The sequence below is a fragment of the Somniosus microcephalus genome, chromosome 12, assembly GCF_052327205.1.
Source record: "Somniosus microcephalus isolate GS21.2 chromosome 12, FLI_Smic_1.0, whole genome shotgun sequence".
Taxonomy (NCBI): Eukaryota; Metazoa; Chordata; class Chondrichthyes; order Squaliformes; family Somniosidae; genus Somniosus; species Somniosus microcephalus.
In genome coordinates, this window is record NC_140998.1 from 219057455 (window position 1) to 219080984 (window position 23530).

Below are 23530 nucleotides of genomic sequence, written 5' to 3' on the forward strand. Positions count from 1 at the left end.
ACTTGGTTCGAGTATAAAGCAAGGCTTTTATCAACTTGTTTCAGATCATGGAAGTCTAGTTGTATTCCACTAGCTCGTCTTTACAAAATGTCCCTGGTATTCTGGGGCCAACGCCCGAGTATTTATACTCCTTGGACGGCGCCAACAGCTGGCCATCCAGCGTTATTTCATAAGTAGTTTCTTGATGATGAGATTTATAACAGTTCGGATTTGGCCCATCAGTTCTGTCTCCTTTTGTGTTTCCTTCAACGTTTTACACTTGCGCTAGAAAAATAAAGTGGGGGGGGGGGGGCGGCGGGCCAAAGGGTTCGTTGCAACGTTAGGAGATTCTTCCGAGAATGTGTTCAGACCTCCTCCTTGTCAACTGAAATAAAGCACACAAGACAAGGAAAGCAAAAGTCTTCAGCAGTACGAGCATGTAGAGAGCCAGTGGATCCCTGGTTGGATCTGAAACAGAAAGCAGAGATTTAAGAGATATAGGGGGAGAAATTCGGTTGGTAGCGCCACCAATTAACGCCTAAAGAGGCCGAGAAGTGGGGCGCTAGCCAATTTCCGGGCGGGTGCAGGCCTCGCCCCATATTGAGCATGCATTTAGCACTGGCGCTAAATCTTAGCGCCCGCTCATGGGCGCAGTCTGATTATGACGTCATTTGAGTGTGCAACGCCTTTTGGGCGCCCCGGACCGGAAATTCAGTGGCGCCCCCCTCCGTAGTGCCTGGCGCTAATAGTGACAGCTTACCTGGAACCTTACCAAGTCGTTCTCAGGCTGGAGGAGCGTTATTTAAAGGGGACTGGTGTGGTTTAAAAGCGACAGCCATTTTTGGAGCACAACTTCCTCGAGAGCTACAAAGAGTTGCTGAGCTGCACACTGAGAGCCATTTGACCACTGAGCCAGCGCAGGCAGACGATCTTCAGCCTTCTGACCATCACCTTGCTGTTGGTGAGCCTTGACAACGGGGAACCTTCCTGTGGGCACTTATTATGGGGGCTGCATTGGAGGGGAACGTCCTGCTGCTGAATCATCTGGAAAGGGCACTGAGACGCTGGGAGAGGGGGGCGGGCATGGCCAGACGGAGGAGGGCCAACAGACGTCACCACAGCAGACCTTACGCTGGCAGGGTTTTCCGACAGCAGTTTTCCTACATGAACATGCCGGAGGGGCAGTGTGTCAGAAGGCTGCGATTTAGAAAGGAGGTGGTGACTGAGCTGTGCCAGCTGCTTCAGCCAGATCTGCAGCGCCAGATAAGGTGCAGGACATCTCTGTCGGTGGCTGAGAAGATGCCTGCTGGCCTGAACTTCTACGCGGGCGGCTCTTCTCAGGCTGCGCATCAGAGGCTGATCAGAAGTAGCTTCTAGACCCCTCTCACGGAATGCTCGCTGCCATTCCAAGAACAGGAATGGAACCGGTCTGAGATCCCCAAGCCTGTGAAGGGCAAGATGCATGTAAATAGCAAGCATGGCCATTGTAAATGAAGAAAGTGTTTCATTACACAAAATGTGGTTCCTTCAAACATGAGAAAGCTATGGCAACAGAAAGCAAAACTAATACACTGACACATAACTGCCTCTCACACCCGGGAGACTGTCCAAAACATAAATCACATTCTGACCATCTTCCTTGGCCTTGATTCCACTGCACCAACCAAAGCATCCAATGCCCCATCAGTGAGGCGTTCTGCCCTCTGCCTCACCCTTTCCATGTCTTGCTAGGCTGGTGCGCCACAGGTAGGCTCCCACCGCTTTGAAGGCCTACAAGGCAGTGAGTGTGTCTGGTGATGCCAATTGACCTGCCCCTTTAAGAGCTGGCCGGCGCCAGTCTGTCTCAGGGAAAGTGATTATTGACAGCACCTTCGCTGTGCCCCGCCGCCGCGAAATTGGGTTGCGCTGCCGGGTTAGCGCCTTAAGAGTAGCGTGCAGCGCCTGATTTAGCGCCGCAATCACCTTTAGGGGGCGCTGCAACCCAATATCTCGCTAGGTGGCGCTAAATTGCGCCTGGCGCGAGACTTTACGCATCGCCAGTACTAGCGCCCCCAAACGGGGCGATACCGAATTTCTAGGCCATAGAATAACCGATACCAGGGAGTGAGTTACAGGCTGGAATCTAATCGAGGGGTTCGGGGGGTTTATATATAGAATAACAGGTACCCGGGAGTGAGTTACAGGCTGGAATCTAATCGAGGGGTTCGGGGGTTTATATATAGAATAACAGATACCCGGGAGTGAGTTACAGGCTGGAATCTAATCGAGGGGTTCGGGGGGTTTATATATAGAATAACAGGTACCCGGGAGTGAGTTACAGGCCGGAATCTAATCGAGGGGTTCGGGGGTTTATATATAGAATAACAGATACCCAGGAGTGAGTTACAGGCTGGAATCTAATCGACAGGTTCGGGGGATTTATATATAGAATAACAGATACCCAGGAGTGAGTTACAGGCTGGAATCTAATCGAGGGGTTCAGGGGGGTTTATATATAGAATAACAGATACCCGGGAGTGAGTTACAGGCTGGAATCTAATCGAGGGGTTCGGGGGGTTTATATACAGAATAACGGATACCCGGGAGTGAGTTACAGGCTGGAATCTAATCGAGGGGTTCGGGGGGTTTATATATAGAATAACAGATACCCGGGAGTGAGTTACAGGCTGGAATCTAATCGAGGGATTCGGGGGGTTTATATATAGAATAACAGATACCCGGGAGTGAGTTACAGGCTGGAATCTAATCGAGGGGTTCGGGGTGGTTTATATTTAGAATAACAGATACCCCGGAGTGAGTGGGAGGAGGCTGGTGTTGACGGGGTGAGATGAAGAGGGGTGGGAGGAGGCTGGTGTTGATGGGGTGAGATGAAGAGGGGTGGGAGGAGGCTGGTGTTGACGGGGTGAGATGAAGAGGGGTGGGAGGAGGCTGGTGTTGATGGGGTGAGATGAAGAGGGGTGGGAGGAGGCTGGTGTTGATGGGGTGAGATGAAGAGGGGTGGGAGGAGGCTGGTGTTGATGGGGGGAGAGGAAGAGAGGTGGGAGGAGGTTGGTGTTGATGGGGTGAGATGAAGAGGGGTGGGAGGAGGCTGGTGTTGATGGGGTGAGATGAAGATGGGTGGGAGGAGGCTGGTGTTGATGGGGTGAGATGAAGAGGGGTGGGAGGAGGCTGGTGTTGATGGGGTGAGATGAACAGGGGTGGGAGGAGGCTGGTGTTGATGGGGTGAGATGAAGAGGGGTGGGAGGAGGCTGGTGTTGATGGGGTGAGATGAAGATGGGTGGGAGGAGGCTGGTGTTGATGGGGTGAGATGAAGAGGGGTGGGAGGAGGCTGGTGTTGATGGGGTGAGATGAAGAGGGGTGGGAGGAGGCTGGTGTTGATGGGGGTGAGATGAAGAGGGGTGGGAGGAGACTGGTGTTGATGGGGTGAGATGAAGAAGGGTGGGAGGAGGCTGGTGTTGATGGGGTGAGATGAAGAGGGGTGGGAGGAGGCTGGTGTTGATGGGGGTGAGATGAAGAGGGGTGGGAGGAGGCTGGTGTTGATGGGGTGAGATGAAGAGGTGTGGGAGGAGGCTGGTGTTGATGGGGTGAGATGAAGAGGGGTGGGAGGAGGCTGGTGTTGATGGGGTGAGATGAAGAGGGGTGGGAGGAGGCTGGTGTTGATGGGGTGAGATGAAGAGGGGTGTGAGGAGGCTGGTGTTGATGGGGTGAGATGAAGAGGGGTGGGAGGAGGCTGGTGTTGATGGGGTGAGATGAAGAGGGGTGTGAGGAGGCTGGTGTGGAGCAGAAACACCGGCACAGAGCAGTGGGGCCGAATGGTCTGTTCCTGTGCTGTAAATTCGACGTGACGTATATGACCCGGCTTACCCAACACATCAAGTGTGGTGCCATTTCCCCAGAGGGAGATCTGGTTTCCTTGAATGTAGGTGGACACCATGCAGTAATAGATGTTGGAATCGTTGGGTCGTAGATGGTGGATCTGCAAGGACAGGTCGAATCCGCTCTCCCCATCGATCAGCGACACTCGACCCCAGTACGCCGAGCTCCGAATTTCCGGGTAGATGATGCGCGCCGCCCCGACGCCCCTGGCAACGGACCAGTAGAGATAGATGACCCCAAGCCGTTCCTCGGCACTCCGCAGCTCGCAATGCAGAGTCACGTTCCCGCCGCTCTGGGCCCTCACACTGGGGGGCCACTGGAACACGTGCGAGGAGCTCGCAACATTCCCTGCAAGGAAGGGAAGGCAGAGCACGGCAGAAGTGAAACATTAACCGAAGGGGCAGAGTTTGGATACATGCTTCAGATTTGCTGTGTGTTGCTCCCTCACAAAAGAGGGTTTGCAAGAGACAGGAAAGAGCCATTAAGATCTGGGCCTACCCACCTTGTCCCCAATCCCTCAACCCCACCCACCCACCTTCTCCCCATATCCCCCCACCCCACCTTCTCCCCACATCGCTCAACCCCACCTACCGACCTTCTCCCCACATCCCTCAACCCCACCTACCCACCTTCTCCCCATATCCCTCAACCCCACCACCCACCTTCTCCCCAATCCCCCAACCCCACCTACCCACCTTCTCCCCATATCCCTCAACCCCACCACCCACCTTCTCCCCAATCCCCCAACCCCACCTACCCACCTTCTCCCCAATCCCTCAACCCCACCCACCCACCTTCTCCCCATATCTTCAACCCCACCTTCTCCCCACATCCCTCAACTCCACCCACCCACCTTCTCCCCATATCCCCCCACCCCACCTTCTCCCACATCGCTCAACCCCACCTACCGACCTTCTCCCCACATCCCTCAACCCCACCTACCCACCTTCTCCCCATATTCCTCAACCCCACCTACCCACCTTCTCCCCATATCCCTCAACCCCACCACCCACCTTCTCCCCAATCCCCCAACCCCACCTACCCACCTTCTCCCCACATCCCTCAACTCCACCCACCCACCTTCTCCCCACTTCCCTCAACCCCACCAACCCACCTTCTCCCCATATCCCTCAACCCCACCTACCCACCTTCTCCCCATAGCCCTCAACCCCACCTACCCACCTTCTCCCCAATCACCCAACCCCACCTACCCACCTTCTCCCCATACCCCTCAACCCCACCTACCCACCTTCTCCCCAATCACCCAACCCCACCTACCCACCTTCTCCCCAATCCCCCAACCCCACCTAGCCACCTTCTCCCCAATCCCCCAACCCCACCTAGCCACCTTCTCCCCAATCCCCCAACCCCACCTACCCACCTTCTCCCCAATCACCCAACCCCACCTACCCACCTTCTCCCCATTTCTTTCAATCCCACCTTCTCCCCATATCTTCAACCCCACCTTCTCCCCACATCCCTCAATCCCACCTTCTCCCCATATCCCTCAATCCCACCTTCTCCCCATATCCCTCAATCCCACCTTCTCCCCATATCCCTCAATCCCACCTTCTCCCCATATCCCTCAATCCCACCTTCTCCCCATATCCCTCAATCCCACCTTCTCCCCATATCCCTCAACCCCACCTTCTCCCCACATCCCTCAATCCCACCTTCTCCCCATATCCCTCAATCCCACCTTCTCCCCATATTCCTCAACCCCACCTTCTCCCCATTTCCCTCAATCCCACCTTCTCCCCATATCCCTCCTCCCCACCTACCCACCCTCTCCTCATATCCCTTGATCCCACCTTCTCCCCATATCTCTCAACCCCACCTTATCCCCAACCCCACCTTCTCCCCATATCGCTCAACCCCACCTACCCACATTCTCCCCATATCCCTCAATCCCACTTTCTCCCCATGTCCCTCAATCACACCTTCTCCCCCTATCCCCCAACCCCACCTTCTCCCCGTATCCCTTAATCCCACCTTCTCCCCGTATCCCTCAACCCCACCTTCTCCCCACATCCCTCAATCCCACCTTCTCCCCATATCCCTCAATCCCACCTTCTCCCCATATTCCTCAACCCCACCTTCTCCCCATTTCCCTCAATCCCACCTTCTCCCCATATCCCTCCTCCCCACCTACCCACCCTCTCCTCATATCCCTTGATCCCACCTTCTCCCCATATCTCTCAACCCCACCTACCCACATTCTCCCCATATTCCTCAATCCCACTTTCTCCCCATGTCCCTCAATCGCACCTTCTCCCGCTATCCCCCAACCCCACCTTCTCCCCTTATCCCTTAATCCCACCTTCTCCCCGTATCCCTCAACCCCACCTTCTCCCCATATCCCTCAATCCCACCTTCTCCCCGTATCCCTCAACCCCACCTTCTCCGCATATCTCTCAATCCCACCTTCTCCCCATATCCATCAATCCCCACCTTATCCCCAACCCCACCTTCTCCCCATATCGCTCAACCCCACCTACCCACATTCTCCCCATATCCCTCAATCCCACTTTCTCCCCATGTCCCTCAACCCCACCTTCTCCCCGTATCCCTTAATCCCACCTTCTCCCCATATCCCTCAACCCCACCTTCTCCCCGTATCCCTTAATCCCACCTTCTCCCCATATCCCTCAACCCCACCTTCTCCCCATATCCCTCAACCCCACCTTCTCCCCGTATCCCTTAATCCCACCTTCTCCCCATATCCCTCAACCCCACCTTCTCCCCGTATCCCTTAATCCCACCTTCTCCCCATATCCCTCAACCCCACCTACCCACATTCTCCCCATATCCCTCAATCCCACTTTCTCCCCATGTCCCTCAATCACACCTTCTCCCCCTATCCCCCAACCCCACCTTCTCCCCGTATCCCTTAATCCCACCTTCTCCCCATATCCCTCAACCCCACCTTCTCCCCACATCCCTCAATCCCACCTTCTCCCCATATCGCTCAACCCCACCTTCTCCCCATATCCCCAACCCCACCTTCTCCCCATATCCCTCAACCCCATCTACCCACCTTCTCCCCAAGGCAGGCTGATGGAGTTGGAATACAGATCAGCCTTGTTCTTATTGAATGGCGGAGCAGGCTCGAAGGGCGGTATGGCCGACTCCTGCTCCTGTTTAAATGCAGAAGAACATAAGAATTAGGAGCAGGAGTCGGCCACTCGGCCCCTCGAGCCTGCTCCGCCATTCAATAAGATCACGGCTGATCATCGACCTCAACTCCACTTTCCTGCCCGATCTCCATATCCCTCGATTCCCCGAGAGTCCAAAAATCTATCGGTCTCAGCCTTGAATATACTCAACGACTGAGCCTCCACAGCCCTCTGGGGCAGAGAATTCCAAAGATTCACCACCCTCTGAGTGAAGAAATTCCTCCTCATCTCAGTCCTCAATGGCCGAGCCCTTATCCTGAGACTGTGACCCCTGGTTCTAGACTCTCCAGCCAGGGGGAAACAGCCTCTCAGCATCTACCCTGTCAATCCCCCTCAGAATCTTATATGTTTCAATGAGATCACCTCTCATACTTCTAAACTCCAGGGATTATAGACATAGAAACATAGAAGATAGGAGCAGGAGTCGGCCATTCGGCCCCTCGAGCCTGCTCCGCCATTTAATGAGATCATGGCTGATCATCCAAACTCAGTGCCCTGTCCCTGCCTTCTCCCCATATCCCTTGATCCCTTTAGCCTTAAGAAATATATCCAACTCTTTCTTGAATATATTTAATGAATTGGCCTCAACTGCCTTCTGTGGTAGAGAATTCCACAGGTTCACCACTCTCTGGGTGAAGAAATTCCTCCTCATCTCAGTCCCCTTATCCTTAGACTGTGACCCCTGGTTCTGGACTCCCCGCCATCGGGAACATCCTTCCTGCATCTAGTCTGTCCAGTTTTGTTAGAATTTTATAAGTTTCAATGAGATCCCCTCTCATTCTTCTAAACTCCAGCGAGTATAAGCCCAATCGACCCAATCTCTCCTCATACGTCATTCCTGCCATCCCAGGTATCAACTCAATCTCTTGTCTACTCAATCTCTCCTTGTAATCTAACCCCCCCTGGAGCCCTGGTCACTCACTGAGGATTTAGATGGATTCACCAGTACATTTCCACCTTCATATAATGGTGCAACGAGTTCTCAATACGGGAACCGGAGACTCACCGAGACAGAGAAGCAATGTTAGCAGAGATGAGAGAAGATTGTCCATCAGCCCCCTCAGGAATGTCCCTGTAACCCAAAGGGAAACCATTTCAAATTAAACAAACATTCACAAACATTCGGTTAAGAAGGTAAATGGTATGTTGGCCTTCGTAGCGAGAGGATTCGAGTACAGGAACAAGGATGTCTTGCTGCAGTTGTACAGGGCCTTGGTGAGACCACACCTTGAGCATTGTGTGCAGTTTTGGTCGCCTTATCTGAGGAAGGATGTTCTTGCCATGGAAGGAGTGCAGCGAAGATTCACCAGACTGATACCTGGGACGGCAGGAATGACGTATGAGGAGAGATTGGGTCGACTGGGCTTGTACTCGCTGGAGTTTAGAAGAATGAGAGGGGATCTCATCGAAACTTATAAAATTCTAACAGGACTAGACAGACTAGATGCAGGAAGGATGTTCCCGATGGCGGGCAAGTCCAGAACCAGGGGTCACGGTCTAAGGATAAGGGGTAAGCCATTTAGGACAGAGATGAGGAGGAATTTCTTCACCCAGAGAGTGGTGAACCTGTGAAATTCTCTACCACAGAAGGCAGTAGAGGCCAGTTCATTAAATATATTCAAGAAGGAGTTGGATATATTTCTTAAGGCTAAAGGGATCAAGGGATATTGGGAGAAGGCAGGGACAGGGTACTGAATTTGGATGATCAGCCATGATCTCATTGAATGGCGGAGCAGGCTCGAGGGGCCGAATGGCCTACTCCTGCTCCTATCTTCTATGTTTCTATGTAACAACTCGAGCCCCCCCCCGCACAACAACAACTTGCATTTATACAGCACCTTTAATGTCCCAGGGCGCTTCACAGGAGCGATTACTGAGCAAAATTTGACATCGAGTCACATGAAGAGATATTAGGAGAGGCGACCAAAAGCTGGGTCAAAGAGGTCGGTTTTAAGGAGCGTCTTAAAGGAGGAGAGAGAGAGGCGGAGAGGTTCAGGGAGGGAATTCCAGAGCTCGGGGCCCAGGCGGCTGAAGGCATGGCCGCCAATGGTGGAGCGATGGAAATCGGGGGATGGGCAAGAGGCCAGAATTGGACTCACATATCTCTTTGTTCCTCCAGAATTCCTAATTTTTCTCCATGAGGCAACTATTCCGAGTTGTCTTTCTCAGATCCAACGGTATCATCCGTGGCTCAGTGGGTTTGGCATTCTCTCTCTCGCCTCTGAGTCAGTAGGTCGAGGGTACGAGCCCCCACTCCAGAAACTCGAGGCCCATAATCCAGGCCGACACTTCCCAGTGTCAGTACTGAGGGAGTGCCGCACTGTCGGGGGGGTCAGTACTCAGGGAGTGCCGCACTGTCGGGGGGTCAGTACTCAGGGAGTGCCGCACTGTCGGGGGGTCAGTACTCAGGGAGTGCCGCACTGTCGGGGGGGTCAGTACTCAGGGAGTGCCGCACTGTCGGGGGGTCAGTACTCAGGGAGTGCCGCACTGTCGGGGGGGTCAGTACTGAGGGAGTGCCGCACTGTCGGGGGGTCAGTACTGAGGGAGTGCCGCACTGTCGGGGGGTCAGTACTGAGGGAGCGCCGCACTGTCGGAGGGTCAGTACTGAGGGAGTGCCGCACTGTCGGGGGGTCAGTACTGAGGGAGTGCCGCACTGTCGGGGGGTCAGTACTCAGGGAGTGCCGCACTGTCGGGGGGTCAGTACTGAGGGAGCGCCGCACTGTCGGGGGGTCAGTACTCAGGGAGTGCCGCACTGTTGGGGGGTCAGTACTCAGGGAGTGCCGCACTGTCGGGGGGGTCAGTACTCAGGGAGTGCCGCACTGTCGGGGGGTCAGTACTCAGGGAGTGCCGCACTGTCGGGGGGTCAGTACTGAGGGAGTGCCGCACTGTCGGGGGGTCAGTACTCAGGGAGTGCCGCACTGTCGGGGGGGTCAGTACTGAGGGAGTGCCGCACTGTCGGGGGGTCAGTACTCAGGGAGTGCCGCACTGTCGGGGGGTCAGTACTCAGGGAGTGCCGCACTGTCGGGGGGTCAGTACTCAGGGAGTGCCGCACTGTCGGGGGGGTCAGTACTCAGGGAGTGCCGCACTGTCGGGGGGTCAGTACTCAGGGAGTGCCGCACTGTCGGGGGGTCAGTACTCAGGGAGTGCCGCACTGTCGGGGGGTCAGTACTCAGGGAGTGCCGCACTGTCGGAGGGTCAGTACTGAGGGAGTGCCGCACTGTCGGGGGGTCAGTACTCAGGGAGTGCCGCACTGTCGGGGGGTCAGTACTGAGGGAGTGCCGCACTGTCGGAGGGTCAGTACTGAGGGAGTGCCGCACTGTCGGGGGGTCAGTACTCAGGGAGTGCCGCACTGTCGGAGGGTCAGTACTGAGGGAGCGCCGCACTGTCGGGGGGTCAGTACTGAGGGAGTGCCGCACTGTCGGGGGGTCAGTACTGAGGGAGTGCCGCACTGTCGGGGGGTCAGTACTGAGGGAGTGCCGCACTGTCGGGGGGTCAGTACTGAGGGAGTGCTGCACTGTCGGGGGGTCAGTACTCAGGGAGTGCCGCACTGTCGGGGGGTCAGTACTGAGGGAGTGCCGCACTGTCGGGGGGGTCAGTACTCAGGGAGTGCCGCACTGTCGGGGGGTCAGTACTGAGGGAGTGCCGCACTGTCGGGGGGTCAGTACTGAGGGAGTGCCGCACTGTCGGGGGGTCAGTACTGAGGGAGTGCCGCACTGTCGGGGGGTCAGCACTCAGGGAGTGCCGCACTGTCGGGGGGTCAGTACTGAGGGAGTGCCGCACTGTCGGGGGGTCAGTACTCAGGGAGTGCCGCACTGTCGGGGGGTCAGTACTCAGGGAGCGCCTGATGTGCCAAATAACTGCCCGAATCCGAAGTTAAAGCTTAAGACTGAAGCCTTTTATTAAATAAGAATCATGGCAGAGTTAACAGAGTCCATCATCGACCGAGCCCTTGGTAGAACATACCAGAAGAGGGGCGGGGCCAGGGAGGAGCATTAGTGGTTCCCCCTAGTGGAACATTCCAGACATTACAAGTGCAAGTACAAATATCAGAACACAGTTATTTCATCACATTCACCCCCTGCTATAGATTCAGTCTGTCAGGTGGTCTGATAATCCTCTGGGAACGACGTAACTCTTGCCGAGGCTCCTCCCGGAGTACTAACTCCGGTTCATTCGAATTCCCAGAATCATCAGTATTTTCCACACTGAGGGTTTGTGTCTCTGAAGGTCCAATACCACGATTGAAAACTCTACTCTCAGAGTCGAACTCTTTTCGAGCTCCAGCAGGTGCAAGATCTTTAATAGAGACCGTATCCTCTCGCCCATCCGAATATTGAATATACGCATACTGGGGATTAGCATGGAGGAGTTGTACTTCCTCCACCAGTGGATCAGTCTTGTGGCCTCTCACATGTCTGCGCAACAACACAGGGCCCGTGGTCGTCAACCATGTGGGTAACGATACTCCATTAGTAGCTTTTCTTGGAAAACTAAACATCCTTTCATGAGGGGTGGCATTCGTCGCTGTACACAAAAGAGACCTTATGGAATGCAGCACGTCTGGCAGGACATCCTGCCAGCGAGAGGCCGGCAGGCCTCGTGACTTCAGAGACAGTACGATAGCCTTCCACACTGTCGCATTTTCTTTCTCGACCTGCCCATTACCATGAGGGTTATAGCTGGTAGTTCTACTCATTGCAATCCCTTTCGATGGCAAAAACTGTCGTAGTTCTTAGCTCATAAAGGAAGAACCCCTATCACTATGTATATAGTTAGGCATGCTGAACAAGGAAAACAGTTGGCAGAGGCATTTAATTACAACAGCCCTGGTCACATCCGGACAGGGGATAACAAAAGGGAACCGAGAGTACTCGTCTATAATATTATATAAGAAAATAGACATTACGGTCGCTCGATGGAAGGGGACCTTTAAAATCGAGACTCAAACGCTCAAATGGTCGAGTTGCTTCAATAAGATGAGCTGGCTCGGACGGCTTATAGAAGTGGGGTTTGCATTCAGCACAAACATGACAGGTTCTGGTCATTGTCCGGACCTCCTCAATAGAGTAGGGTAGATTGTGGGACTTAATGAAGTGGTTCATTCTGGTAACCCCAGGGTGGCAGAGTGCCTCGTGGAGACTTTGAAGCTTATCTGTACCTAGACTAGCACATACTCCTCGTGACAAAGCATCCGATGGCTCATTAAATACTCCAGGCCTGTACTGAATATCATAGTCATATGTTGACAGTTCTATTCGCCATCTTAAAATCTTATCATTTTTGATCTTGCCTCTCTGCTTAGTGTTGAACATAAAGGCAACAGATCGCTGGTCAGTAATGAGCGTAAAACGTTGGCCAGCGAGATAATGTCTCCAATACCTGACTGCTTCAATAATCGCCTGTGCCTCCTTTTCCACTGAAGAATGTCGAACTTCTGGTCCTTGCAATGTATGAGAGAAGAAAGCTACTGGTCTACCAGCTTGGTTAAGAGTTGCTGCCAACGCAAAATCAGATGCATCACTTTCCACTTGAAATGGGATCTTCTCATCCACGGCACATACCACTGCCTTCTCAATGTCCCATTTCATATTAAGGAAAGCCTCCTGAGCTTCCGCCAATAGCGGAAAAGATGTTGACTTAATAAGAGGTCGGACTTTATCTGAGTAGCTAGCCACCCACTGGGCATAGTACGAGAAGAATCCCAGACACCTTCTTAAGGCTTTTACAGTGTGAGGTAAAGGTAATTCCTTAAGTGGGCGTAATCTTTCAGGGTCTGGCCCGATTACCCCATTCTGCACAACGCAACCAAGAATACACAAACGTGTAGTATTGAAAGTACACTTGTTTTCGTTGTAAGTCAGGTTTAACCTCTTTGCAGTCTCTAGGAACTTCGCGAGATTTTGATCATGCTCCCGTTGATCGCGCCCACAGATAGTAACATTGTCCAGGTACGGGAATGTTGCTTCCAACGCGTATTCATCCACCATACGATCCATCTCCCGTTGGAAGACGGATACCCCATTCGTCACTCCAAAGGGCACCCTAAGGAATTGGTAGAGGCGCCCATTAGCTTCGAAGGCCGTATAAGGTCCGTCTTCTATTTCAATGGGGAGTTGATGGTAGGCAGACTTTAAATCAATGGTGGAGAATACGCGATACTGAGCTATCTGGTTCACTATCTCAGAAATACGAGGCAAAGGATAGGCGTCTAATTGGGTATACAAATTTATAGTCTGGCTATAATTGACCACAAGTCTTTTCTTCTCATTAGTTTTAACCACCACCACCTGGGCACGCCACGGGCTATTACTGTGTTCGATGATTCCCTCCCGTTGAAGCCTTTCCACTTCCTCTTTTATAAATGTTTTATCTTCTGAATTATACCGTCGACTCTTAGTCGTTATAGGTCTACAATTAGGAGCAAGGTTCGCAAACAAAGAAGGCGGACTTACGTTTAAAGTAGAAAGGCCGCAGACTGTGAGCGGAGGCTGAGACCCACCATACTTAAGGGTGACGCTCTCATGCTGACACTGGAAGTCCAAGCCTAATATTAAGTTCACACACAACCGAGGTAATATGAGGAGTTTAAAGTCCTTATACTCCGTATCCTTAACGGTCAATGTGACTTTACAATATCCAGTTACCTCCGAAGTAAGGGATTTGGACGCCATCACAATTTCGCTTCGAGTAGGCTACACCTTCAATGAACAGGAGTTAACAAGGTTGGGGTGTATAAAACTTTCAGTACTGCCACAGTCTATCAAACACCCAGTAGGACGACCATTAATCTTAATGTCCATCATAGATTCTGACAAGGAACACGGTATGGTCTGGTCAACCGTAGCCGAGGCTAGAGTAAAACGATAGGCGGCAGCAGAGAAGACATCGGGTACAGGATTACCCTTACACATTTTACTAAAATGTCCCCGTTTCTTACATTTAAAACAGGTAGACTCTCTGGCTGAGCATCGTTGCCTGGGGTGTTTAGATTGGCCACAAAAATAACACTTAGACCCATGGGGTACAGCCGCAACAATAGGATTAAGTGGGGGCTCCATTGGTGTTATGGATGCCTCCATACTCGGAACACACGAGGCTGAGAGAGATGCATGGGCTGATGCATACACTTCTGAATTCTTCTGGACTACATCTAATGATCGAGCAGCAGCGACAACCGTTTTTAAAACTAACGAGTCGTTCTCGAGGAGTCTCTGTCTAATATAATTAGATCGGAGGCCAGATATGAATCGCGGATGGCTTCTTCCTGATACACTATGGCAGAGACAGCCTTGTAGTTGCAATCCTTAGCCAAAGCCTTAAGGTCCTGCAGAAAATCGTCCAGAGATTCCTAGGGTAAATTTCTTCCACGCATCTGCCGAATGGGGATCGATATCCAGACGCTCTGGTTTCAAAAATCGATCCATCTTCCAAAAGTTGTTATTTAATAAAATTGATGTGCCAAATAACTGCCCGAATCCGAAGTTAAAGCTTAAGACTGAAGCCTTTAATTAAATAAGAATCATGGCAGAGTTAACAGAGTCCATCATCGACCGAGCCCTTGGTAGAACATACCAGAAGAGGGGCGGGGCCAGGGAGGAGCATTAGTGGTTCCCCCTAGTTGAACATTCCAGACATTACAAGTGCAAGTACAAATATCAGAACACAGTTATTTCATCACAGCGCCGCACTGTCGGAGGGGCATTATTGAGGGAGCGCCGCACTGTCGGAGGGGCAGTATTGAGGGAGCGCCTCACTGTCGGGGGGGCAGTACTGAGGGAGCGCCGCACTGTCGGAGGGGCATTACTGAGGAAGCGCTGCACTGTCGGTGGGGCAGTACTGAGGGAGCGCTGCACTGTCGGAGGGGCATTATTGAGGGAGCGCCGCACTGTCGGAGGGTCAGTATTGAGGGAGCGCCTCACTGTCGGGGGGGCAGTACTGAGGGAGCGCCGCACTGTCGGAGGGGCAGCACTGAGGAAGCGCTGCACGTCGGTGGGGCAGTACTGAGGGAGCGCCGCACTGTCGGAGGAGCAGTACTGAGGGAGCGCCGCACTGTCGGAGGGGCGGTACTGAGGGAGCGTGGCACTGTCGGAGGGAGCAGTACTGAGGGAGCACCGCACTGTCGGAGGGGCAGTACTGAGGGAGCGCCGCACTGTCGGAGGGGCGGTACTGAGGGAGGGCCGCACTGTCGGAGGGGCGGTACTGAGGGAGCGCCGCACTGTCGGAGGGGCGGTACTGAGGGAGGGCCGCAGTGTCGGAGGAGCAGTGCTGAGGGAGCGCCGCACTGTCGGAGGGGCGGTACTGCGGGAGCGCGGCACTGTCGGAGGGGGCAGTACTGAGGGAGCACCGCACTGTCGGAGGGGCAGTAGTGAGGGAGTGCTGCACTGTTGGAGGGGCAGTACTGAGAGAGCGCCGCACTGTCGGAGGGGCGGTACTGAGGGAGCGCCGCACTGTCGGAGGGGCGGTACTGAGGGAGCGCCGCACTGTCGGAGGGGCGGTACTGAGGGTGCGCCGGACTGTCGGAGGGGCGGTACTGAGGGAGCGCCGCACTGTCGGACGGGTGGTACTGAGGGAGGTCCGCAGTGTCTGAGGGGCAGTACTGAGGGAGCGCCACACTGTTGGAGGGGCGGTACTGAAGGAGCGCGGCACTGTCGGAGGGGGCAGTACTGAGGGAGTGCCGCACTGTCGGAGGGGCAGTACTGAGGGAGCGCCGCACTGTCGGAGGGGGCAGTACTGAGGGAGCACCACACTGTTGGAGGGACAGTTCTGAGGGAGCGCCGCACTGTCGGGGGGGCAGTATTGAGGGAGCGCCGCACTGTCGGAGGTGCGGTACTGAGGGAGCGCGGCACTGTCGGAGGGGGCAGTACTGAGGGAGCACCACACTGTCGGAGTGGCAGTTCTGAGGGAGCGCCGCACTGTCGGAGGGGCGGTACTGAGGGAGCGCTGCAGTGTCGGAGGTGCCATCTTTCGGATGAGACGTCAAACCCGAGGCCCCGTCTGCTCTCTCAGGTGAACAAAAAGATCCTACGTCCTGTTGTCCAACATCTGTCACTGAACCAACGTCACTTAAAAAAAAAAACAGATGATCTGGTCATGGATTGCTGTTTGTTGGAGCTTGTTGTGCGCAATTTGGCTACCGCATTTTCCACATTACAACGAGTGACCACACTTCAAATAAAGTACTTCACTGGCTGTGAATTTGGGACGTCCTGAGGTGGTGAAAGGGGCTGGAGAGGTGCAACAATACGGCACAGAAGGAGGCCATTCGGCCCATCATTGCAGCTTCCGGCTCTTTGAAAAGCTCTCCAATTCGATACAAATTCTTTCTCCTCCGCGAGCTGGATTCGAGTCGGTTTTATCGTTCAGCAATCAGTCACACGGTAACTGACCAATTCGATTGACAGCCTCAAGCCTCCAGTTTAAACCTGAATCTCTCAAACCCCCACTGTCTTAAAATAACCTTCGCTGGATGTGAGTCATAATTTCCAAGTGCTCGGAGATACAGTTCCGTTGACAGAGAGGATGCGGTTAACCGAGGCAGTAGATTTTACTGTACCTTTAATGGGAGGAAGCCCACCCCCCCCTGTAGCTCCTTTATTACACACGCTTAAACATCGCTCTCCCTTTTAATTCCCCCCCTCCTTCTCGATGGTGGATGGCATTGCACGCGGGAGCAAGTGTGAGTTCATCCACTTCACGTAAAGGACTCGCAATTCTCTCCAGCGCCTTTCCCCACCTCAGGACGTCACAAAGCGCTTCACAGCCAATGAAGGACTTTTTTTGAAGTGTGGTCACTGTTGTAATGTAGGAAACGCAGCAGCCAATTTGCGCACAGCAAGCTCCCACAAGCAGCAATGTGAGAATGACCCAGATCATCTGTTTTTTAGTGATGTTGGTTGAGGGATAAATATTGGCCCCAGGACACCGGGGAGAACTCCCCCCCGCTCTTCTTCCAATAGTGGCCGTGGGATCTTTTACGTCCACCTGAGAGGGCAGACGGGGCCTCGGTTTAACGTCTCATCCGAAAGGCGGCACCTCTGACAGAGTGGCGCTCCCTCAGTACTGCCCCTCCGACAGTGCGGCGCTCCCTCAGTACTGCCCCTCCAACAGTGCGGCGCTCCCTCAGTACTGCCCCTCCGACAGTGCGGCGCCCCCTCAGTACTGCCCCTCCGACAGTGCGGCGCTCCCTCAGTACTGCCCCTCCGACAGTGCGGCGCTCCCTCAATACTGCCCCTCCGACAGTGCGGCGCCCCCTCAGTACTGCCCCTCCGACAGTGCGGCGCTCCCTCAGTACTGCCCCTCCGACAGTGCGGTGCTCCCTCAGTACTGCCCCTCCGACAGTGCGGCGCTCCCTCAGTACTGCCCCTCCGACAGTGCGGCGCTCCCTCAGTACTGCCCCTCCGACAGTACGTCGCTCCCTCAGTACTGACCCCCCGACAGTGCGGCGCTCCCTCAGTACTGCCCCTCCGATAGTGCGGCGCTCCCTCAGTACTGCACCTCCGACAGTGCGGCGCTCCCTCAGTACTGCCCCTCCGACAGTGCGGTGCTCCCTCAGTACTGCCCCTCCGACAGTGCAGTGCTCCCTCAGTACTGCCCCTCCGACAGTGCGGCGCTCCCTCAGTACTGCCCCTCCGACAGTGCGGCGCTCCCTCAGTACTGCCCCTCCGGCAGTGCGGCACTCCCTCAGTACTGCCCCTCCGACAGTACTGCGCTCCCTCAGTACTGACCCCCCGACAGTGCGGCGCTCCCTCAGTACTGACCCTCCGACAGTGCGGCGCTCCCTCAGTACTGACCCTCCGACAGTGCAGCGCTCCCTCAGTACTGCCCCTCCGACAGTGCGGCGCTCCCTCAGTACTGCCCCTCTGACAGTGCGGCGCTCCCTCAGTACTACCCCTCCGACAGTGCGGCGCTCACTCAGTACTGCCCCTCCGACAGTACAGCGCTTCCTCAGTACTGACCCCCCGACAGTGCGGCGCTCCCTCAGTACTGACCCTCCGACAGTGCAGCGGTCCCTCAGTACTGCCCCTCCGACAGTGCGGCGCTCCCTCAGTACTGCTGCTCCGACAGTGCGGCACTCCCTCAATACTGACCCTCCGACAGTGCAGCGCTCCCTCAGTACTGCCCCTCCGACAGTGCAGCACTCTCTCAGTACTGCCCCTCCGACAGTGCGGCACTCCCTCAGTACTGCCACTCCGACAGTGCAGCATTCCCTCAGTACTGCCCCTCCGACAGTGCGGCGTTCCCTCAGTACTGGTCCTCCGACAGTGCGGAGTAGTGTAATTACCTTTAAGAGAGAACTACTTTTACAGCTCCTGTATACTGTAGTACTGGCAGTGACCACACCTGTATATAAGCCTTGAGCATGCCTCTGTACTCCCAGTCTTGAGACTACCCTACTCCAGTAAACACCTGTTGATTGTTAAGTTACAGCCTCCGTGTAGTTCTTGGAAAACATCCGACTTAAAGAATCACGGATCTAACAGTGGCGGCGAGATCGATTCGAATCTACCTGCAACTCTGCATTTCCCTTCAAGAATTCGCTCCGGGAGGACGGTGGAAGAAAGTCGAGGCCAGAAGCACGGGCGTCGACCACGAGCAACCGCCCAGTCATCCGGCAGAGAGTGAACATCGCAGGGGAGGCTGTTGAGAGCCGGGCTTGGTTCCCCAGCCACCACGATCCAGCAACAGACTGACGACAGGTACAGCGCAGACCCTTCCCGGACAGCGGCGGCTGGAGCCGACCGACGGCATAGAAAAAGCCGAGCAGTGTCGACGGGGTAAGAGAGAGGGTGAAGCGCACAGGGCGCGGCCGGGGGTTGAAAACCGAGCGGCGTCGAGGAAAAACAAACAGAGAGAGAGAGAGAGAGGGTAAAGCAGCAGCCGGGTTCAGGACCGAGCGACGGCAACGGGAAAGGCGCACAGGAGAACGCGCAGAGCACAGCCAGGGCTCAAGGGCTGAACCGCGTCCGCGGGGAGAAGAAGGGAGAGCGCGGGAGACGCCATTGAGCCGCGGAGAAGAAGGGAGAGCACGGGAGACGCCATTTTTAGAAGCCACAGCAGAGAAGAAGGGCGAGCGCGGGAAGAAAGGAAAGCGCGGGAGACACCATTTTGTGCCAGCGGAGAAGAAGGGAGAGCGCTGGAGACGCCATTTTAGACAGTTAAATCACACCCAGGGATGTCGAAGAGTGGCAGTATCACTGCGTTCGACAATGAAGTCGAAGATTGGGCGACATATGTGGAACGCATTGAGGTGTACTGCAGGGCGAATGAAGTGCCAGATGCTAGGAAAGCACTGGTTTTGTTAAATTCATGGGTGCAAAAACTTATGGCTTACTGCGAAACCTAATAACCCCAGAGAAGCCCGTGGATAAGAATTTCGAAAGCATAGTAGAAATCCTACAGGACCACTTAAGCCCCACACCGCTGCTGATAGCAGAAAGATTTAAGTTCCAAAAAAGTAACCAGCATAAAGACGAAAGTAATGCTGAGTACTTAACGGAACTGCGCAAGCTATCGAAACACTGCCAGTTTGGAGTGGGACTATCAGATACGTTAAGGGACAAGTTTGTGTGTGGGCTTCAAAGTGAAGGAACCCAGAAACGGCTTCTATCAGAAAAGGATCTTACGCTGGACAAGGCTTTCAGCATGGCAGTATCACACGAAGCAGCCGCACGGGGCGCTGCAGAGATACAATGGAGACCACAAGAATATGGCACCAATGAAATGTCATATGGAGCAGGGAAGTGTTATCGCTGCGGCAGAACAGACCAGAAGGATTGTTGGTTCAAGGACCAAGTGTGCAGACAGTGTGGAAAAGCAGGACATATAGCAAGAGTCTGCAGGTCAGGGAAGAAAACCAACAGCAAGAAATCTCCACAGGAGAAGTACAAAAAGGTACATAAGGTGATGGACAGTAGTTCAGACGAACAGAAAAGTGATACAGACTCCGGAAGCAAGGAGCTGGGTTGTCTGAAACTACATAAGGTAACCAAAATGGAGGATCACCAGACTATCTGGGTCACACTCAAGATAGACGGCGTCCAAGTGAAAATGGAATCGGACACTGGATCAGCCCCAACAGTCATAAACCAAAGGGACTACAAGCGGCTATTTTCACATATACCCTTGAAAGCTACAGAGATTATCTTGAAGACGTACACGGGGCAAAAAGTCTACCCCAAAGGAAAAATAAGGGTGAAAGTGATATACAAAGGCCAGGAAATACCAAAAATGGACCTATATGTATTGCCAGATGGAGGACCACCACTAGTAGGACGTGAATGGATCCGGAAGAAACAATTAGATTGGCATTCCATACAGGCACTGAAGGTTGAGGCCAAAAAGGATGACGACGTCACACCTGGACGACTGTCAAAAATGCTAACTGATGCACAAGAAGTGTTCCAGGAGGGACTCGGAACACTAAAAAGCATAACAGCAATGATTAAAATAGAGGAAAATGCAAGCCCAAAGTTTTTTAAGGCCAGACTGGTGCCTTATGCGATCTGCCCAGCTGTTGAAGCAGAGCTGGAAGGGTTGGAACGCTCAGGAGTACTGTCCAAAGTAGGCTGGAGCGAGTGGGCTACACCCATCGTTCCTGTAATGAAGAGGTCGTTGAGTAATACGCCTGGGGAACCAAAGAAGGTCCGCATCTGTGGGGATTTTAAGGTGACAGTGAACCCAGTCCCTCACACGATACAATATCCGCTTCCACGGATTGAGGATATTTTCGCCTCGCTATCTGGAGGTAAACGCTTCACCAAAACTGATCTGGCCCAGGCGTACTTGCAAATGGAGGTAGAAGAAGCCTCGAAACAATACCTCATGATCAACACTCATAAAGGTCTCTATCAATACAACCGGCTGGTGTTCGGGGTAGCATCGGCTCCGGCTATTTGGCAAAGGGCAATGGATCAAGTCCTGCAAGGGATTCCAGGGACCCAGTGTTATTTGGATGACATCCTGGTCATGGGCGAAAATGACAGTGATCACCTCGCCAACCTGGAGAAGGTGCTCACTAGATTAAAGGAATATGGGCTACGAGCTAATCGCCACACGTGCGAGTTTTTCCAGAAGCAGATCTCGTATTGTGGCCACGTTATTGATGAAGAGGGGTTACATAAGTCCCCTGAAAAGATTGAGGCAGTAGTCAAGGCTCCAGCACCGGAAAATGTGTCACAACTGAGGTCGTTCCTCAGGCTGGTGAACTACTACCATAAGTTCTTACCAAATTTGTCTACAGTACTACACCCACTGAACACCCTACTGCAAACGGGGGTACCATGGAAGTGGAATGACGAATGTAAACAAGCTTTCCAGAAGTGCAAAGAATTGATCACATCAAAAGAGGTGTTGGCCCATTTCAACCCAGCACTTCCAATCCGGTTGGCATGTGATGCATCACCCTATGGTATTGGAGCGGTGCTGTCGCACAAATTCCCAGACGGGTTGGAGAGGCCAGTAGCCTTTGCGTCTCGGTCACTAACCTCAGCCGAGCACAACTACACCCAGATCGACAGGGAGGCCCTCAGCCTAGTATGGGGAGTAAAAAAATTCAACCACTATCTGCATGGGCAGAAGTTCACCTTGCTGACTGACCACCAACCACTTGTCTCCATCTTTAATTCAGAGAAGGGCGTTCCGGTAATGACTGCACAACGGTTACAAAGATAATCCCTTTTTCTAGGGGCGAACCAATATGAAATAGAATATAAAGGCACGAAACAGCATGGAAACGCTGATGGGCTATCACGCTTGCCGCTGCCTACTGTGGAGGAAGCACCAGCAGTGGACCCTATCGAGATATTTTATTCGTCAATAATTGAACGATTGCCAGTAACTAACGCGGATATAGAGAAGGAGACCCGCAATGATCCGACACTGTCTCGGGTATATGATTTGACGGTGAGGGGATGGCCAACACATGGCGACTCACTGTTGCCAGCATTCTCATCCAGAAGAGAACAGCTGTCAGTATGCCAGGGGACAGTATTGTGTGGATCCCGAGTGGTAATTCCACCCAAGTTAAGGGAGAGAGTGCTAAATGAGCTTCATGAAGGTCATCTGGGAGGGGTGAAAATGAAAAGCCTTGCTAGGGCTTATGTGTGGTGGCCGGGGATTGATCAACAAATCGAGGACCTAACTAAGAGCTGCTCAGGATGCCAGAAGGTCCAAAATGCACCACCACATGCCCCTCTACACCCATGGGAGTGGCCCTCCTCTCCATGGCAACGGGTGCATATTGATTTTGCTGGTCCATTCATGGACTCAATGTTCTTAATAGCAGTGGATGCGCACTCGAAATGGCCTGATGTGATAAAAATGTCCTCAACCACTACAGAGAAAACGATTGCAGTCCTACGGACCATATTTGCCAGGAATGGATTGCCAGAGCAGATTTGCTCTGACAATGGACCACAGTTTGTGTCCAAAGAGTTTCGGAAATTTATGAGAAGGAATGGGGTAAGGCATTACACATCCGCCCCGTATCATCCAGCCACAAATGGATTGGCTGAGAGGTTCGTGCAAACCTTTAAAAAGGCGATAAAGGCCATGTGCGATGATGAAATTCCACTACAGCATAAGGTGGACAATTTCCTGTTAGCCTACAGAAATGCGACACATGCAGTTACCAACCAGACCCCGGCCATGATGTTCTTTAACCGAAGGTTGAGATCTCGTCTGGATTTGCTCAGACCAAATGTGCGAAGAAATGTTGAGGATAAACAATTCCAGCACATCAATGAGAAGCCGACAAGGAGCTTCAATGTAGGACAACCAGTCTTGGCTCGTGACTACCGAACAGAGAAATGGCAACCCGGAACGATATGCACATGGCAGGGGCCATTAATGTACACAGTGGATGTTGGGTAGAACATTGTGAGACGCCATGTCGACCAGATCCTAGAGTCACAGGAAAGAGTCAACCCCAGGTCTTGCGTACCTGGTGAAGAACCCGACATACCGGTAGCATCTACCCCAGAAACAGTAGCATCGGAAGCTGATGAACCAACCAATGACAGGGGGCCAGAATCGCCTCCGCACCAAGAGCAAGACACTCAGGAAAGGCACTATCCAGAAAGGATCAGGAAGCCACCGCAAAGACTGAATTTATAAATGGACTATTTGCCGTTGATGTTGCATGTTAAAAGTGTTAATTGTTAAATGAATGTTATGGTACTGTTAATCTAAAAGGGGAGGAATTGTAGTGTATGTACCTTTAAGAGAGAACTACTTTTACAGCTCCTGTATACTGTAGTACCGGCAGTGATCACACCTGTATATAAGCCTTGAGCATGCCTCTGTACCCCCAGTCTTGAGACTACCCTACTCCAGTAAACACCTGTTGATTGTTAAGCTATAGCCTCCGTGTAGTTATTGGAAAACATCCTACTTAAAGAATCACGGATCTAACATGCGGCACTCCCTCAGTACTGCCCCTCCGACAGTGCGATGCTCCCTCAGTACTGACCCTCTGACAGTGCGATGCTCCCTCAGTACTG

At 53.3% G+C, this 23530-nt stretch overlaps 1 gene segment (V, D, J or C); it reads right to left on the bottom strand.

The window, feature by feature from the left end:
* Positions 1-23530, bottom strand: part of LOC147110137 (T-cell receptor alpha chain V region 2B4-like) — a 47352-nt gene continuing 23822 nt past the window's right edge. Inside the window, 3 exon segments of the V gene segment in view lie at positions 1-447; positions 3844-4203; positions 8038-8103. Of these exon segments, the coding sequence occupies positions 320-447; positions 3844-4203; positions 8038-8083 (534 nt within the window).